The sequence below is a fragment of the Pseudopipra pipra genome, chromosome 14 (assembly GCF_036250125.1).
Source record: "Pseudopipra pipra isolate bDixPip1 chromosome 14, bDixPip1.hap1, whole genome shotgun sequence".
Classification (NCBI taxonomy): domain Eukaryota; kingdom Metazoa; phylum Chordata; class Aves; order Passeriformes; family Pipridae; genus Pseudopipra; species Pseudopipra pipra.
The window spans coordinates 276,177-296,472 of record NC_087562.1 but is presented as its reverse complement, the minus strand read 5'-3'; the positions used below and the strand labels follow the sequence as shown (position 1 = coordinate 296,472).

The 20,296-nt window shown below is 39.8% G+C and overlaps 1 protein-coding gene across 18 annotated transcripts in view; it reads left to right on the top strand.

The window, feature by feature from the left end:
- ESRP2 (epithelial splicing regulatory protein 2) overlaps window positions 1-20,296 on the top strand; it is a 131,001-nt gene that overhangs the window by 45,311 nt on the left and 65,394 nt on the right. For 12 of the 18 annotated variants that reach the window (XR_010434220.1, XR_010434219.1, XM_064670587.1 and 9 more), the window contains 3 exons: window positions 4,497-4,578; window positions 7,721-7,873; window positions 8,911-9,039. Coding sequence is in view for 16 of the 18 variants with exons in the window: in XM_064670587.1 (XP_064526657.1) it covers window positions 4,497-4,578; window positions 7,721-7,873; window positions 8,911-9,039 (364 nt within the window). In the remaining 2 variants the exon portion in view is untranslated. The other 6 variants (XM_064670584.1, XM_064670583.1, XM_064670586.1 and 3 more) reach the window with 6 other exon arrangements.

Below are 20,296 nucleotides of genomic sequence, written 5' to 3'. Positions count from 1 at the left end.
TAGGAAGGGAATTGCACCTGCTTGCCATGTGCTTAGTTATTATCTCTGTTTATAAAGCGATTCTGCAGCTATTAAGTGATAAATGCACTGAGTGAATCATATGGCATCTTAAATTTAGAATTTCTGCAGTATGCCAAAGGGAATAATCTGTCTTCTTTCTGTCTGAATACAGTTACTGACTGTACAATATGTTTCTTTGAGAATGTTTCTTCTCAAGAACCTGTATGGCTCTCTTGTGTCAGCCAGGTGTGTCTGTAAGGACACTGCTTCTGTCTTCCTTGCACTGTACGCTCCACAGCATATGAGGTGAACATCAGGCAAAAGGGAGAAAGATCTTTGGGCAAGCATGCTCAGAGCTTAAAGTGAGGAGAGGATTTGCTGAATGGAACAAGGGAATATATCTGAGTGAGAATCTGATGATTCCACTGGTGTGACTGTAACTGTAAAATACAGTTCAGTGTAAACTCGAGTCTTGCACGCAAGCAATTACATGTAGAGGTGCTCTAGAAAAAAATGAGATCTCTTTGCAAAAACTGTAGTTGTCTTGTCAAGCTACAAATGGCAGAGTAGAAAATAAACTCATCTAATCTTCCTAGAAATTGGCATAATAGTTCTTCTAGAGTCTGGTAGTAACAAGTCAGACAAGACTTTTGAAAGACCATGTACTTTCAAGAAAAAGACAGTGAAAAGAGAAATACAAAGAAAAGTTGTATCAGAGGCCTGCTTCTTTGAGGAGATTATTCCATCCTTTTAATGGGACAGAATAGGACCCAGAGTGTGTTTGAAATTCCCCTGGCAGATCCCAGGGATGTAACAGTTGGTGGTAGAAGTGAAGTGGAGCAAAATAAACATAATCAAGATGGAAGATCAGGAAATCATTGAATGATAGGTCCTGTCATGTCTATTTTGGATGTACATAATTGCATTCATCAATTTATTATACAATACTCTGATGAAATGTTTTTAAAATTAAGCACTTCAACAGGTGTTTAGGTTTTGCTTAAATTTTGCATTTATGTTTTACTTCTGTTTATCCTGTGGTGAGAAAAAGATGTGTATTAGCATATCTGTATGTACAATAAGTTTAATTAAATCCTAATGAAGAAACAGGTTAAATGTCAGAGCAGCTAAATCAAATGGGAATGAAATATTATAGGAACACACCCTCCTTTTTTATGAAGGTTTTATGTGTCAGCTGAGAGCTTGTGGTACAATCTGAATAAATAGCCAGAGATTCCTAATTTCTGCCAAGATAATGTCATGAGGTCAATTGTCAGTTAAGCTTGAGAAAATGTAACGTGCATAAATTCATCATTAATTGTGTAATTTATATAGTTGTTTTCCATGGAGTAATTTGGACTTCCAGTATACAGTCCTTTGTATTTGCTTGCTGATCCATTCTTTCAGCACTGCTGTATTGCAGCATTGAGTACCAACTCTCAGTAAATGAGAGTGATGTAGAGCCTGCAGATCCTTTGAGGTAGATAATGGCATTTACATTTTTTGTGTTGTCTGTTTTCCTGTTCCATGCAAGGTGACTGGAGTTGGATGTCCAATGTTCCAGATGGCTGTAGCTGTCTCACTGTAAAACATCAGTGATTTTGTGTTCCAGTGAACTCCTGAGAACTTTCTAGCTGTGCAGTGGGAGTGCATTTCCGTGTGGGAATACAGTGGGCTGAATATCCTCGAGCCATTGAAGGAGGATATGAAGGAGTAGTGCAAAAATCCTTTTCTAAACAGTTAAAGGACTACTGAGTTACCTGTCCTGCTACTCCTGTGACTGGAAGCCTCTGAGTTGATCTGTTAAATATGAAGTATAAAATGGCCCAAATTACATGCTTCATGTAGACATCAGGTCATTCTCATTTTTCATTATGATGAGTTAACCTCTTGATCTTTTCACAAGAGGATATAATTTTATCCTGTTGAACTTTAAACACGTGAAATAATTTTAAAACTTATTGCTTATGAGTAAGAAGATGATGCTACTTAACTGTATGTAAATACTAGTGAATAACAGACAGCATTTTGTATTGCAGTAGATTGTGTTACCAATTTATGTATTTACTCTTTTCACTGGGGTGATAGTGATGGTGGCAGGGATGGTGATAGCAGAGCTTTTTTCCTTTATAGCTTATGCAACAAACAACTCACTAGATTAGTCTTATCATTAAAAAGCAAATTTTTTACTGTTGGTTATGTTGCTGCACTGACAGTCTTGTAAAATGCTATATCCTTTCAATGGACAAAGAGAGGATGTGTCAGTAATAGAAGTGTTTGGATCTAAGGCTGAATATCTATTTGCTTAAAAACCTGCCACAATAACAATATTTTCCATTGAATTTCCATTTTCATATTATACCTGAGACAAGTAAAAAAAGTAACCAATTGCAATGAAAATTTATTTAGACAGATTATAGGGGCAATAAAGCTTCAGGCAAAGTCAAGTTTTAATCACAGGTAAGGTAGACTGAAAGGGTCAGGAAGCACTTGCATATTCATCTCATTAGGTAACAGAAATGGTATCACATGGCTTGTCTAATTTACCACAGCTTAATGATCCTGTCTCAACTAGTTGCAGAGAATTATTTAAAAATTTGACAGTCAGATCAGATTGGCAACTGGGAGAAAGTTTCTCCTCAGCAATGTAGTGCAGCACTGGAACAGGTCATCCATGGGGGTTTTCAAGACACAGCAGAACAAAATCCTGGCTGGGTCAACCTACTGCTGGCAATAGTCCAACTGTGGGCACAGTGTTGGACAGGAGGACTTGCAGAGGTCCTCATCAGGAATCATTTCAATTATTCTGGAATTAGAATAATTCCTCTAGTAACTTATTTGAAGGACAGCATTATTTCCAATCAAAAAAATGGAAATTCATTGTGTCTTTGTTAGAAACTGTTAACTTTAATGTAAATCTGTAGTAATATTTATAAGAGACACTACTATGCATGCATGTTTGATCTGTCCATAAATCTGGTAGAAAAGTAAATGCATAGATTTTGAAAAGCCTGGTACCTGTAATCCAGAGAAATTTGGCTAAACAGCACACACCTATATCCAATGGGAGCTGAGCATGTATAAAACCTTTGTAGGATTAAAACACTAGATTGATTGTCATCCCATAAAGGAGAGAAGCTATGTAAAATAATAGGGGAAGTAATTCCATTTTTATTTGTCTAGTCACAAGTTTTATGTTTTAATTTACCTTTAAGTCAATAGAAATTTAATTCCAACTGATACAGGAATCTAAGTCAATGCTTTCAGTATGGCTTGATGGTGTTAGTGTCTGCAAGGTAGTAATCCATCAGAACCACCTTTCTGAAGCTCTTTTGCATATTGCCAAGCTTCTGTGGATATCTTGATGGAAATTATTTCAAGGCTTCTACATTGCACTGTAAGAATGACAGACCTACCTGTCAGACCAAAAAAATCAGATCTCTCCAAATATCTAGACAGGAATCAAAGAACACTGTTAAGCAGTTTCTCCCATGCCTTTTCCCACTCATTTGCTGTTGAAGAAAGGATGCCAGAAAATATTTTACATATGGGTTTATGTTTCAGGAGTTACAGTAAGCTCCTCCTTCAGAAAATATTGCTGCAGTTGCTTATAATCCAACCCAGGAGCCAAGGACTGAGTTGATATGAAGTCTAAGTGTCTTCTCACATTTGCTTACAGATCACTCACAGATCTTTTACTTCCTGTGCCAGTTCACTGTGGAGCTGCTGAGGCACGCAGAGAGTTTACTGCTACCCCTATTGTGCAGATAAACACCAGGGCTCCGTATTTAATTTAGTATCTCTGTTTCTCAGAATCACAAAAAAATTCGTCTAGAAGAGAGCTCTGGACGTCTGTGGGTCCAAACTCTCTGCCCTGCCAGCACAGCCAATTTTGAAGTCAGATCCATCTTCAAAGTTAATTCACTTTTCTCAGGGCATGTCTCAGGGTTAAACATCATATTTTTTTCCTTTTAACTGATGAGTAAAATATTCATGAGGACAAATAACTTCTCAATATCATACAAGTTTGGAACAGAAGATTGACTTTTAGCTTCCCTGAAAGGTAACTGAAGTATTTCTGTAGATCTGAAAGCATCTAGGATATTGCTCCAGATCCCACATCTCCAAGTTTCATATTCGGCTTTGACAAAAGGGCTTCAGTGATTAGGACATTCAGTCCACAGGAATTTTTAATAATAATAATGTAATATAGGTAAAAGAGGTGGTGGTCTTTTTCCTCCCCTTCCCTCCTTTCCACTCCTCATCTCATGAAACAGTGCAGTGTGTATATTAAGAATGAAAAGCAACTAGATTTATCCAAGATTTATCCTTTGCACTCACAATGCATTTAATGAGTTTGCTCAGTGTTGTCATGTGATCTGTGATCTATTTTCTAGTCTTAGTTGCTTGATTAATAAGAAACAAACAAAATATCTACAGTACTGAGCTTGCATAACAATGAATGTCCATCTTTAAAACTTTTATTCTCCACCCAGTTACATTTATGAGATGTTACCCTTGTATGGAGCCTACAAACAAGTACCTGTACAAATACGCCTGCCAGGATTAAAGCTAAAGGTGAGCAATAACTCTTTATTTCAGCAAGATCTTGGTTACAAATTAACTTTGCTATGCTCACTGTACAAGGGCTTATCCCACATGTTTTTCAGGAAGTGGATCCTGTTGCTGTTCTGTGGAGACAGCAATGTCATTCCTTCAGATTTTTTAATATCATTGCAGAGATGTATAACTCAGGGCAGGGAGATGGAAGGCTGTGGATAGAAGGTGAATGAGAAACCCTAATCTGATATTTTAAAATGTTTGATATCCCAGGAAGGCCAGCATTTATTTAAATTTTTCTTTTAAACATTTTAGAATATGTTTGAAGTTCATTTAGCTAGAATAGTTTAGATAAATTAATAACAGTAGAATTATGTGAATCAAGATAGTAGAAACCAGGTGGGTTTTTTTGGAAGAGGGGCTACATTTTATGAGATGATCTAATATAATTGGGAAAAGTATGGAAGCTTTTGAGCTCACTAGCCTTGATACCATGCATAGATTTCAAATAAGATTTCAAGGGTCTTTGACCCTGATCTGAGGAGGACTTCTTTAATCTGTGTTGCTCTAAGTGAATTACAATACTTTTCCTTTCCGGTAGGTCCTAAAAGACAAGTACGTATGTACTGGCATTCTCTGTGCCAGTCCACTGGAGCCTGGGATCATATATGTCAGCCTGGCCAAGAATTTATCATGGCCATGATCTTCTAGAGAAATCTGCTCATTAGAATCCCATTATGTGTGAAATACATTAGGGCTACAAAATGACACCCTCATGAAGCAGCTAAATTGCAACAGATGGGGACATTTTCTTCTGTGAACAAAGCTGCAGGTAAAATCTGTGTTTACAGGTCTGTGTACAAACACTGCCTCCCCTCCAACACCCCACGAGATAAGTGTGGCTGGGAGGAGGGGAACAGCTCGGGGTAAGAGGAACAGTCCTCACACCTGCAGTCAAGGTATTTTTATGGTTCTTATTACAGACTTTGGGCATAAGAAGCATCCCATGCTCAATGATCAGGCTGCTATGCTGTTCCATTACCACTATATCCAAAGGATATAAGTAACCAAAAAGAATATGAGTAGGTTTTTATTCTACTGATGAGTTCTAGAAATGTATTGACAGAGGAAAATATAGCTGTTGCATAAATTCAGCAATGCCAGAAAATGTAATGCTGAAAACATTTGAGTATATAAATACATATTGCAGATTAAAGTTTTCATCTCTGAGTGTTTGGGAATCTGCCCTTTCTGTACCAATGAAATATCTTCAGAATTGCTTCTCAGGCAGCTGCACATGTGAGGTGCAGAGACAACAGCTGAGAGGTGTTTAACAACTGTCTTGTAATGTTCAGTGAGATACACCTGTGCACTGCAGAGTTTCCTGCATGGCCTCTGTCAGGTAAATGCTTCCAATACATAACTTCTAAGGTACTTCACATGAGACAGCATCCTTGAAATGTAGTTTATTTTCATTGAAATAAATGGAATTAGTCTTACTGATGGTGTTAGCATGTGAATCAGTGTTTGCTGAAGGAGGTCCACAATAACTGTTATAATTAACCAATTATAAAATTAGCATGTTAAAAGAAGATGAGAAAATGTGATTTACTAATTAAAGCTATCAGCTATTCAGTTAAATGTCCAACTCTGTATTTTCCCATGATAGACATTAGTAGCTAAATAGCAGCATGATTTTTCATTCAGTGAAAACCGTATTTCAACACAACACTAATATTGGAGTACAAACTGAAGATTTAATTAAGCAAAAGAAATATTATTACTAGTCTAACTAGCAGCATCTGGCCTTTAAAAATCGTTAGTAGCTCCTCAGTGGTGGCAATAGGAAAAATAATAACTGTTGAAACAGTTCAGAGGCATTTTAATTTTCTTTTCTGCTTTAAAATAAATTTGAGTTTGACAATACCTCTGAAAATTGTCTCAGTGTGCAATGTTACAGATATTGTAACAAATATAAGCAGAAATGCTTAGCAGTGTTTTTGTAGCAGCTAAACTGGGTGATGATTTCCCGTTGTGGATTCTCACGTGTGAAACTAGAGAGTTATAGAGAGAAGCTGTCCAGCTTGGTCTGCAGTTAATACCCAGGAGCTGGTTCCTTACTGAGCAGTTGTAGGGTAGAAAATGCAGGACTTTATATTGCTGTTTTGCAAAACTTCCTACATACACTCTCTCAAAACAAACAAAAAAATATTTTCCTAGGACCCACCTTACAAACTAGAGAATCGGGCCTAAAATACAAAGTACTTTCTGTCTGTAATATCCCTTAAAATCCTTGTAGAATACTACACCTTTATTACACATTAACGTTGGCATGGGCCGCTGGATACACACGTGGCAACGTGCACAAAAGGAAATTAATTAGGAGCAGGTAGAGACTTCTGTTTCGTGGATTTCAATGCTAAGTCATAAATTGTGTTTTAGCAGCTCTACGCGTGTATCCCTCAGATTTGCCGCGGAAATGGGCCGGCTGTGAGCGCTCAGAGCCCCGCATCCCCCGCACGAGGGGCCGGAGCGCGCGTTGCCTGCGCCGGGCAGGAGCCCGCAGAACTGAAAGCAGGTAGAGGCACTTCCTGCGGGCAGAATTAAAGAGAGAAAGGGAGTTCTCCTCTGATCTCCCTCAAAAACCAATCAGGCCAGATTAGCCAGGCGTTGATTCTCCCTCCGTCCCTCCTACACCTTTTTCAGAGGCCCAATGGCCTTGTCCCTTTGGGAGATTGACTAGAGTCACATGAGCTGCACCAAGGGCAGGTAACTCAGGAGAGGGGAAGGGGAAGAAAAAAAAAAAAAGGAGAGGAAAAAAAACCACCAAAGCTAGGCTGAGCTTCTGCCATGATGTCAGAGGGAAAGAAACCCACAGCTTGCTAATTCCACCTCCCAATCAGCCCCGGGAAGGAGAGCACCGGGAACAGGTAGAGATGTGAGCTTGCTTTCTCCATGTTTTTTTTCCTCGAACACCCTACCTCCTTAAATAGCTCTTTCTTTCCTCTTGATATTGTGACTCCTCGTTTGCTCCTTTCCCCTTTGATTACTTGGAGGTTGGGGGTGAGCCTTGTGGGGGTTTTTTTGTTTTGTTTGTCAGTGTGTCTTTCTTTTTCTTTTTTTTTCTCTCTTTTTTTTTGACCTCTGCTTTTGATTGTAGTTGTTTCCCCCTGTGGTCATGACGGCTTCGCACAGTGACTCTTTGGTGGTGTTGTTTGGGGCAACAGCTGGTGCATATGGGGCTAAACTGGGTTCGGATGAGAGGGAACTAATTCTCTTGGTGTGGCAAGTTGTGGATCTACACAGCAAGAAGGTATGGCTTCGATCCGGGCCGAGGGCGCGTTCCCCGGGCACGGGGCGAGGGGGCTGCCCCGGCCCTCGCCGCCTGCCCGGAGCCGTTTGTTCATTTCACAAATGCACCGAGGGAGGGGAGGGCGGGGGCCGTGCCCGGGGCTCAGTCCCTGCCCGGGGCCGTGCCCGGGGCTCAGTCCCTGCCCGGGGCCGTGCCCGGGGCTCAGTCCCTACCCGGGGCCGGGGCCGTGCCCGGGGCTCAGTCCCTGCCCGGGGCCGGGGCCATGCCCGGGGCGCACACTCCGGAAGGTCCTTTTTGTTCCCTCTGAAGGGAAGAAGTAACTTTTAAAGAAAGTTTGGTCGCTTCCCACCCCTCGCTGCCCCGTCCGCCTTAAAACGTGTGTAGCTTCGAGGATGTCTACGGGCTTCCGAAGCTTTAAAACAAAAAGCTGCCCCGGGTGGCTCCAAGCACGCACGCTTCCCTGGGAGCGGGCTCACGGTAACCACTGGACCCTTTGCGGCCTGCTGCGGGAGCCTTTTCTTTCTTTCCTTCTTTCTTTTTAACCAATATTTGGATAGCTTTTAAGAGACTATTGAGTTATTTTAATTCTTAGGCCGATCTAAAAGTCATCCCCAGTTTCCTTTCCCCCCCAAAAGCCCTATCATAGACAAGAGCCCCCTAGAGATGAAGGGCTTTGATAAAACAAACACGACTATCAATTTCCTTAATAGATTAACGAAACTGCTTTAACATTAAGTGATCTTCCCTTTGCAATTAACAACTCCCGCGAAAACGGGTGCTAACTGCAAAAGGCACCCCACGGAACCGGGCGCGGCCCCCAAAGCAGAGCGTGTGGCTGTGGCGGGCGGGAGGGAGAGGAAGCGAGGCCGAAGGGGCCGATCTGTGAAATAGACAAACGCTCTTTGGCTGCTGTTGGGCGGCCCCTGCACCGCTCCCGGCCCCGCACCTCTCTGACCGGCTGCGGGCCCAGCGCGGCCTTTGAACGAGCTCATGGCATTGGGCCTCACTTTTGTCCACAATTTCTTAAATGTTTTTAGGTAGGGACACTACACAAATCCCTGGTGAAAGCAGACAACTTGGACTTAAGTGACCAGTGTCGCGAAGTCAGTGCCTTAACGCCAGAGGGACTGAGCAAAGCCGAGCCGCTGGACCGGGTTCTTCAACAGGTGAGGTGCTGCCCTTGGGAGCGGGGGCTCTTCAGGGCAAACCTGCCAACCGGATTTAACGGATTTGAAAATAGAGATAGGCTTTAATTTTGCCTTTCACTTTGAACTCACTAGGAAGTTTCCATACTTGTTTTAAAGCTAACCCAGAAGGGACTCGAACCATTTGAAATGAGAACCCCATAATTCTGAAAGAGTTTTGTGTGATACCAGAGTATTTGAGCTGATGCTGTAAGTCCTTGGAAGATCTGACTTCTGGTTATTTTGATGGGTCTACTTTTACCCTAAATTTCTCTTAAGCCTTAAAGAGTAGGCTGGTAAGGATACTACTGAATATAGCAATGCTAATCAAAGTTTCAAAATTCACGTGGTGTGTTTTAATCTACAGGTTCACTGCTATAATGGGTATTAAAAAACTTGACTTTTTCTTCATTTGTTATTCTTAAAAGTTAGTTGAAATCTTCAAAACTGTATTTTCATATAACATCAGCTGTACTTGTTGTGTATCACTCTTTTCCAGATGACCTTAATTAGTGGATTATAAAGTGATTAAAGTTTGTTTCCCTATGATTTCTGTAATTTTGCTCTTTGGCTCCTTTAATGTCCCAGTAAGACAGTAAATCTGTAAGTTCGTATGATACATCTCAAGAAGACCGAAGTTACTTACAATAATTAAATGCCAATAGTGTATGCATACGCAGTTCCTGAAAGTTTGCTTGCTTTGACTGTCTTTTTTATACACAAAATGTGCTTGAATGGAAAAATACAATAGTGCATTTTTCTGTAACACATAAACCTGGCTTTCCACACCTTGTCTGAATCATCGTAGGTGTGTTTCAGCGAGAAACTCGCTTAGGCAGTAGAACAGGTTCATGTTGCTGTAACTTCTGGTGACACAGGTAACTTGGCAGACTTGGTCCTAAACCCTCTTTGATACTGGAATGGTTAACACTACACTTTGTAGTGAGTATCTTTGAACATGTAACTTTTACGTGCCTTAGAATCCGTCAGCATTAGCTGCAGGTGGCATTTGTTCTGCTTGCACTGGTTTTGCTGAAGCCCAAGACCAAGGGGTGATTTTTTTTTTTTTTTAAGCTCTATAATAACCCCTGAGAAAATGTGCAGCTGCAGGTTTGATCTTGTCCCAGATCTTGCACTAAAGACATCTGGAACAGCTTAGCTTAGTACACTCTATTTACCTTTATAACAGACACACTTTAATTATACTCGATACTTTATGAAAGATTGTATCTTATTGCTGTAAATTGCACTGTAGGTGGGTCTGCTTTAGCAAATAAAAGGAAATACTACCTTTGTGTGTAGGTGGGTAGAGACTCTTGAAAAACAACAATTTTTTTTCCTTTTTGTTTGCATATCTATGCAACTAAATAATGATTTTGCTGTTAATTGTTGGGTGCCAGTTGTGATGTGGCTAGTTCCATCATAGGTCTTCTGGAACACACCTTACTTAAACTATTCTTACTTCCCCTCCATGTGTCCTGACTCCTTCTGGGAGTTAGGAGAGAATTAATTCAACCTCCTGCTTGCAATGGTGGCAAAAAGAAAACCTCTATATTCTCAACATATATGGATTTTTTTTTTTTTTTCTTTCTCAGTTAAGCATTTTGATTAGCAAAAGTGCAGGTGGGTGGTGAAGTGGTTGTTTGAAAAGGAGGAGGAAAAGGAAGTAGACTGGTACCTTCATTTGAGATAATGTTGTAGAGTATGTGAAATTAGCTTTTCACACCTTGGATTGTAGTAGAAATTTGATGATGCAGCTGGAAATCACTCACTTTAGCACATATCTCAGTCATGTAAATGAAAGTTTCAGTGCCTACTTCTGGCTTTTGCCTTGGGTTCCCAGTCTCTACATCTAGAGGGAAGTGAGAATCACTAAGCACAAACCTGTTGCAACTTTTATCTGTGCTTCAGAGGTCTCTTTCAGCCTCGAGCGTCCTGTGGTTCTGATTTGGTGATTGGGAGCTGGTAAACAGCAGATCAGCTGCTGTGGGTCTGGAGTTTTTCCACTGACCACAGAAAGCTGCCTGCTTTTGCTATTTAGTTCACTTTCTAGCAATGATGGAGTCTGCCAAAGGCCTGTAACCTGTGGTTAGGTCCTTACTCTGCTTTTAAGAAAGCACTTCCACAAATGATGTGTGTTTTCAATTGTACTTCATATTCTTCAAGTGTTACATCTCGCACAGCTTGTTACTTGAGTTTGTCTTAAGAAATATTCTAAAATTGGGTTCCTCATCAGTATGTTTTTGCTGTGTAATTTTACAAAGTGAGGTTCTGAAACACAGTGCCCCCAAACAACCACGATGTTTGCTGCAGTGTATGTTCTATGTGTTTTGCTGCAAGTTTTTAAATACTGTACTTGTCCAGGGTAACAAGCATTTCATTCCATAGATACTACTGCATTTCTGGGTTCCATCTGTATTTTCTGATAGGTGATGTGCAATGTTGTGATAGCTATGCTTTGGGTGGGGAGGTGAGTACATACAAATATTGGGGAAATAATTACCTGAAATCATAAAATGTGTGCCCTTTAGAAGCAGCCTGCTTGAAGTATTTAGTTCAAAATGGCATTAATAACTTATCTCTGATGTTGGACCAGCAATGGTGAACTGAGTGCTGCTGAATGAGATGTATTGCAGTTGCAGAATACTACTGAGTAGAAAAATGTGAGGATTTTTATTTAACAAAGTGGGAGATCTCTTGTTTAAGTGTGTATTTGGAACTGTCTTGAGCCTGTGACATAAGCCTCTAAACATGCATTAGCTACACCACTCACCAAGGGGAAGAGTTTTCTTCCTGCATTACTATTACAGGTTTCATTGTTCAGACCCTCAAATCACAGGGCTGGCTTATTTAGCACACTACTTATGTTTTTTCTAATTAGCTGCTGTAGCTTTATAGTTTCTCAATTTCCAAGCTTTTAAGGGGGAACAATTATTTTCGGTTGCTCTCTGAAACCTTGCAGAAATGAAGGCTTGCTTTTAAAGAGCAAAACCAAAATGAACTTTGCCTTTCTCTCAGCCCCATTACTTTGTCATTAAAAAGCTGACATCCTCATGTGCTTCTCTGATTTAGCCATGGGGGTTCTAAGTTAAAGATTGCATACGAAGTTGAAAGTGTTGTGCATTTCTTAATCTTTCACATACAGAAAGCCTGGCTGAATCAGTGTGACTTGCCTTAAGACATGTTACTTTCCTTTTGCAAGGCAATATTTGCATGTCTTCCTGACAAAGGATAAGTCTAGGAAAAGCTAATAATTTTGGAGAGCTGTCTGAAGTATTTAGCTGTAATTACCACCTTACTTTGAACGATGCACATAAAAAGGGAGAGGTTCTCAAGTGAGAGCTGGGTTTGCTTTTGGACCTGTTGAAAGCATCCAGATTTCATCTATGGATTGACATTTAAGTATTAAACTTTGCTTAAAACACAGTCCTAATCTTGCTGATCTTTCATCACACTGTACATTGAATCCAATATGTGAATGATTATTTCAATTGATATTCTTAAATAGAGAAAGACAAAGCTGGGCCTTTTCTTCCCCCCACTCCCCTAAACAATGCACAAATTTAAAATAGAGTGGTTGCCATTTCAGCAGGTGATAGCAAATTACCAGTTCTCTAAAGTGTGTTTGGATGCCTATTGATCATCCAGCTGAGCTGCAGGTGCAGTTTATTTTCAACACATTCAGCAAGAAACAAGCTGGTTAAATGAGCATTTGGAAACAAATGGGATGGGGGGAGAGGTGGAAGAACCAGTGAATTCCTCTAACCTGATAAACCGGTTACAACTTTTTTTTTTAAGAGAAACTTGTTCTGCAGCCTCTTCTTCACAAAATGCTAGCAGAAAGCTTTCTTGGCTCCCCTGCCAGCTGTCACACCTTCATTTTGCAAAAATGATTTTTGGAATATATTTTTAATACACATTTAAATCTTCAAACTGCAGAAAAAAGGAAAATGCAAGGTGATTTTTTTTTTAATTATTTTATTTTTTTGTGTCTCAAGGTTGGTTCTGCAACTTCAGATTATTTGGTGACTGCATCATCTCAATAAAACCCTTAACAGAGTCTGTATTTTGGAATATTTGCTGGGTCTGAGTTGTGATGTTCTGGAGCAGGTGCTTGGCAAACCTTTGGCAAGTGTTACCAGACAGGCTGTTCTTTCTATAGCTAATACTTGGGGTGTAGTTTCACAAGATTTGGCTGCAGCAGTGAAGCTGCTTCTTTTCTGCCCCTACACCATACTTTGTGATCTTTTTGTTGTGTCAGTGAAACTCTTTTGAAGCTGTGCTATAAACAGGATCACTGGATGAGCAGGTGGGGTGGGAGCTTCTCAGCTCTTTGCTGTCCAGGCTCCCGTCCCAGGGGCTCCACCCTGGCTGGGTTTGCATGACCCAACGTGTTTGGCGGTACCAGCTCAGGTGTCTCTGCCCCCGCACGGGGCTCTCACGCTGCAGTGGGATGGAAACTGGACTGGCACCTTTCCCTGGGGTGGGTGCTGCTGCATGGACTCACCTCACCTGCATTATGACAATACAGAAGTTCTGGGGGCTGCAAATTGCACTGGAGCAGGGCTCTGTTCTGAGTTAAAGCAGGTCTGGTTTGCAGCAGTTCTGTTTGGTACACAGTGTGGCAGATGAGGTAGTTTTTCTGAGGGCAGCCATAGCACTAAGGTGTGGGTGAAAGGAGAGGAACATTTTAAGATATGCAGGCCACCAAGCCCTTTGTGTGGTGAAACTGGCCTTGGTGTGGTATCAGCAGTGAGTGATGAGGATTTCCTGAGAGTCACAAGGTGGCCTTCAGGTTGTCAGGGCAGGTACGTGATAAACTCCTGCTCCTATAGGAGAGCTGAGTGTTCTGTGTGCATGTAGCCTTATGTGGAGTTCTTATTATGTATTGACATCTAACAGCCTCCTATTTTTGTAGATAAATTATGTTTGATACCTAATATTGGACTATCATCAGTATTTTCTGTCAGGAATTAAAGATGTGCTAATGCTTCCTGTAGCTGTAGGCTGCTACAGCATAGAGTCTTTTTTTTAGCACTGAAAATGGATGGCTAACTCTCATTTCAGAAACTTAGTTATAATTCTGTTGTTGATGGTATAGGTAAACTATGTTTTCATTTACAAATCCTCAGTGCTACTCAGGTTCTACGACATTATTATTGAAACACTCAAATCTGCTCCCTCAGAAACAGAGAAGAGTTAATAGCAGAAACAGTTCCTCTGTTATGTATGTTATACATATGTATACATGAATGTACATATGTAGATCATGTGAACGCATTTGTTATTGGCAGTATTTCTGTTCTGTTAGGTTTTGCAGGAAAGCAGCAACCTTACCTTTTCTGAAGGCTGCAGGACTTTTATCTGAATTCCTCAAGTATTCCCTGTAGGGAATAGGAAGGTTCCCTTGCTTTGTTCCTATATTTAGGTTCATTTCACTTCAGAATGAACAGAGAATTAGATAAATTAATTTGTCTAAAGCTGCGTATTCTTTTCTTTGCAGGCATAAAAATGTCCTAGTCTTGGCTAGCTGGCTATCTTCTCTTAAAATCTGAAGTGCCAACATTCATTCAAAGTAAATAATCTGACCCACTGGTTTGAGGATAAGTATGAGTAGAATTTATGATAGTGGATGTTGCTACTTTTTCTGATAGTTGAACAGTAACATTAAATTACCAAGTCTGAGTGGATTAGCATGTACAGACACAAGAACTTTACTGTGACCTGTCCAGAATAGCTTGAACTGCCTGTCTTCACAGTCATGTTGTGCAGTGTTTGAGAACTGTGTCACTGGCACATCTGGATGTTCTCACAGCTATAATTCTGACTACTTGCATTCATCTTAAAATTGTACTTGTAGCTTTTTCTTTTAAGTCTTTTTCTTTAAGATAGCAAAACAGAAAGAAGCATTTTAATGCAAAGATTGCTGGATTGCATGATCCTCTAAAGACTTTGAACTTCTTTCCTCTAACTTGCTGTAAGTAGCTACTGAAAAAATCACTGGAAATGTGTTAATGAATTATTGTTGGGGTTTTCAAAAGTTGCCAAGGAATAAATGAATCATAGAGGATTTCAACGTGTAGATGTGGCACTTGGAGACATGGTTTGGTGGTCGACTTGGCAGTGTTAGGTTACTGGTTGAACTCAGTGATCTTGAATATCTTTTCCAACCCAAATGGTTCTCTGATTTGTATCTACTATTTTGACAGTAAGCATACATGCAGTTCTATGTGTTCTTACTGTAAACTGCTTAGAAAACCTTGTGTGGCCGCTCTGGATTGGCTGCACACCTGTGCTGTTCCCCTCTTCCTTTCATTTGGAAAGGCTTGCACAGTTCTTCAATCCCTATGTTGGTTTACTTGATTTTTCTTTTCTTTTCCCCCCTTTTTAAAAACCAGAACCCTTAAGTTATGCACAGAAGTTGTTGGGTGCCTGAGCACTGCCAAATGAGGGCAACATCTCTGTCAGCATGTTAACATGTTGCAGCACTTCTCTGCAGAACAGTTACTTTTGAGACTGATGCCCAGATTCCTACCTGCTCTGGAAAAGCTTTTTGCTTATAATGGTTGCTGCTTTGCATAAAACCTTCAGAGACATCATGTTGTGTTCCTTCATGATCAGCTTCTGTTAGTTATGACTTTATTTCAATAAAAGGGGGCAAATATTGGTACTCTAAAAGACAACCTCACGTGTGTCCTAAGAGAAAGAACACTTAATCAGAAGTCATGTTTGCTCTACAAACCATTTTTCAGTGCTTTGCTCTGATAAATTCGTGTTGATATTCTTTAAACAGTTCACAACTTACTACTCCAGTATACTTCTATACAGTAGCCTCTGATTTTGCTTTATTTATAAACATCTGCTTTACTAATTTGTCCCTCATTCATTAAATCCACATGCTGTGAAGGTACATATGAGTTATAAAATATTACGCAAAAGGTATTGGAAATTGAAATTCAAATGCTCCCCCCCTGTGATGAGTGACAAAACAAGAACCAAAATCGATGCTGCCACTTCTCCCAAACTTCCATTGCAAAATATTTTAGTTTCTCTTTCCACCTGCTACCTGTCTCTGTAGAGCTGCACTGGGCAGAGAGGTGCACAAGGTGTTGAGAAATGGATATTGTGTTAGCACAAAAATATTGGATAGAGACTTAATTTTCAGATTAAGAAGCAGTTGCATTCTTTTTTTACAAAAACTTGGCTTCTGTAATGATTTTGAACACCTGTTATCTTAAAGGGTTCTGTTACTAGAGCTCTAGGACAGTCTTAGAATTGTGTTATCATTCTTACTGGATTCAAAGCTTAATTAGTGGGGTTTCCATTCTCTGGTTCTAACTCTAGAGAAACTGAAGCATGTGCTGTAACATTATCATGAGTTGTGTAGACATTGGCAGTGTGTGAAATTAATTCTGCCATAATTTCTGTAAAGATGTTTACTTTCCTGATCAGTAATTATGTTGCAGTGACTTACACTAAGAGTAAGGGAGCCATATATGCAACTTGAAATATAAAAGTGCAAAAACCACTGTGGAGGCTTTGCTTTGTAAGTAGATCTTATTGTAGCTGAAAGTTAAATCAAGTTTCCTTTTCAGCTTAAGAAAGACACCAAACAGTGTATAATACATCAAACCTCTTGAATCAAATACTACTGGGTTGGAGTGGGATGCATGAGATTTAGAAATGGAAAATATGTAGTTGTCACGAGAATGACTGTAACAGAATTTTGGGATTTGCTTGAGTGTCTCAACCAGTGTTATTTCTTACAACAGAATTAAACTTACACAGGATGGACTTTAGCTTATTGTAAAGCTACATAAAGCATGTAAAATGGCACCATGTAAACATTAAGTGCAGGAGAAGAAAACTGCTGTTCTTGTGATGTGCTTAAAGAAACTAAAGAAAATAGAAATCAACCCCCTTTTTCTATGTCTCAGATGCTGAGAATTGATCACAAGAAGCTGTGTGACTTGCTTCATATTTAGCTAAACCCCTTTCAAGTCTTTTCAGTCACAATAAATCACTTTGGAAACAAGAAGCTACTTGAAAGAGAGGATGTAGTTCTATAAGGGGAAGCACCATCTAAATAATTAGTCCTCATTCTGTGCTGGGCAGGTGTGAATCCCTTGGAAGGCCAAGTGTAAATTTGGATCTTACTCAGTTGCAAACTGCTAAAGTCTTCATAATTTCTTACTCCCATTTGTCCTTATATCACTCCTAATCAATTCTTGATGCATGGGATTGCTACCCTAATCTGTGACTGGAGAATTTGAGAGCTGATTTAGGGATCTAATTCCACTTCTTTACATTTTTGTGAAAGCATGTTTGTACAAGAAATGGAACACTCCCCATTTAGGAAGCGGAGCAGAGCCAGTTTATGAAATTTTTACTTTCTTTTGCTGATATTTGTAAGAGTTTGATCAAGAATCACTTTGATTATTATTATCTAAGAAGAGATATTTCATGGGTCTCAGGGCTGTTATTTGGGCAAGTCAATGCCTATGATATTCTTCCAGTATAAGTTTGATGGAGAGGCAGGAGTATGAGAAAATTATGCAGGAAACTGAATTGTGAATAATAGGTGTCTCTTCATTCTTTTAATGTCTCCTCTCCTTTTTACCCTCCCTGGGTGTAAAAACAACTTGAAAAACAACCCAATAGAAAAAAATGCTTTAATTTTGCAGGTATTGGCTCTTCTCCTCCAAATGGTTAAGCTTGCACTCCAAACAATGAGGTAGTGTTGAGTAAATAGAGCACTGCCATGCATTTCAGTCAATAGAGCCAGTGCTAAAGATCACATTGCTAATGAAAGTTTGTCCTTGAAACAGAGGGAAGTGGGGGGGGGGGAGGTAGAGAACACTGAGAGAGAGTTTGGGCTTAAATCAAGACTTTGGGAAATATTGCATTAATTAACATGGCATTAATTAAAACATCGAATTTGGAAAGTATGTTCAACCTTGTCTTTCAGGTTGTAATGACTTGCTCTGTGAGCTGAGCTGATAGCAAGCAGCCTGTGAGGAGTGTGAGGCACCATTGTAATCATGCCTGAAATGTAGGTAAAAGGTTGACAGAGTAGGGATTTTTGCATTACTAATATTCAGAGTTTTCTTTTTGCTTAAAGTCAGACTCGTGAATAATCTGTGCTAACAAATGCTAAAATGATTTGCAAGATATGCACTTTTTTTGGGCATTATTTTGTTAGTTTTAATAGCTAGTGGCCTCTTTCATACAGATTAATATAAAGGTGAAAACTTATTTTATCTCAGTGTTTCTTTATATAGCACTTTCCTGACACATAAAGTAGTAGTAAAGTAAGTCCGGAAACTCTGAAATTCTTATGCTGCTAGACTGGAGTACTTTGTCTTATACAACACTAACTTCAAGTAGCTTATTTATGGAGTGCTCTGCATATTTCAACACTCTCTTATTAAAACAGGTTGTGCTTTTGAAGATAAAAGCTGTGACCTGATTGCTGTGACATTTAGATGGCCTGAGCTATGGTCTTGCCTTTTATGCTTAATGTATGACCTGAATTAGAAGCTGTAGATACCATAGCTGGAAAGCATGCAAATAATCTGGAGTTGCAAGCTCCCATCTAAGAAATAATTAAACAAAAATAGTCATAAAATGCTCAAGTGGCATGGCTTGGACAGATCTTTGTCTTGGCAGAAGGTTGGATGTTGGATGTTTGCATTCTTTCCTAGGAGGAATTAAAACTTATAGTTAACTATTGTTTACTTTGTCACACAAAGACCTGGTCCCAATTAAAATGAGCCACAGAAAGAAATAATGTGGAAGTTTCATCTTTAAGACAGTTTTGTCACAGTCCTGAGTCGTGATGCTCTGTTTTCTCTGCTCCACAAATTGTCACTGGACAGACAAACCATGACAACTGTTGCTCTGTTTCTGCATGTCATGTTCTACCTGTTGCTGAACAATGCTAAACAAACTTATTTTTATGCAGGAAATTAGCTGTAAGTTTTAGCTCACTAAAGCTAAAAATTTCCAGTCCCTTTATGTAATTCTGGAGGAGTATAATGAATTTTGAAGTACTTTGCTATGTTTTGTTGAATGGAAGGATGCAATAAACTTGAAGAGTACCTTCCATTTTTCTCCCTTGAAATCTTGCAGTAATTCTAAGAGGTATCTGTAGGCTGTGTGCCTTCCTGGCTTGAGAAACCTGTGGTGACCTGTCTGATGACCAAAAGGAGGACAAGGTGATATTGCTTCCTGTAACTTTGGCTTCCTAACGAAGTAAAAAATAAAAGTGAATATCATAAATAGCATTAAAAATATAATTCTGTGGTTTTCAACTACTGCTTTTGAAGATTTATGTCTGGAATTCCATGGCAGACCCCCAAGCATAGGATAATGGAGACCTTAACCCTGTCGTTACCTTTGTTGGCTCATGCCATGGGTAGCAAAGAATTAGTTTCTTTCTATGAGAGAAGCAGTAATATGACTGTGTCTATATAAGCAGCTTGTGTAGATGAAACTGCTTTGGATCTAGAGAAGCAGCAGGATGTGTGGTAATTGGTTTGCTATAGTTGGAGCTCTACTTGGGAAAGAATATGGAAGGACAGCAAGATTAATAGTAGTAAGAAGCAGCACAATATACATGAGAAGATGGTCTGCAGTCCTTGAAGCTCAGTGCCACATCCTGCCTCTCCTACGGGCTGAGGAGAGCAAACCTGCTCTTGCATCTGTGAATTCCACAGTAGGATGGAAACCCCGACTGGTTTGGGGTAATATGGAATGTGTTTATGGTGGCCTTTGTGACTGATTACTCTGCTCTTTAATACAGTCTATAGGACATCAGGAGCCATAAGGTGATCTGTAACTTGGCTGGTCATATCAAGCAAAGTGATACTGTCTGTGGCAATCTGGAAATGAAACCCATGCTTTTGTCCAGGCTAGTCTGCAGTCACTAAATAATCTCAGGCATTAGTGTTCGGAAGAACAAATAATTGCCTTCCTCTTGGTAGGAGAAATCAAACTGGCAATATTATTTTTGAACATTTCTAGTGAGTGGACTTGGGCTTCCTCTGTCATTTCCTGCACGTTTGCCCTGCAAAGAAATAAAACCAAGGGGCAATTTCTTTTTCATGTTTGTGTCTGAATAGTATCTAAATACAGTAATTTTTCCTATTTAGCTGTAAGGGGAAAAGAAGTTAACTGCAGCTTATGGCTGCACTGGGGCTTACCCTTTTTTCTTTTTTTTTCCATACTGCAATTTCAG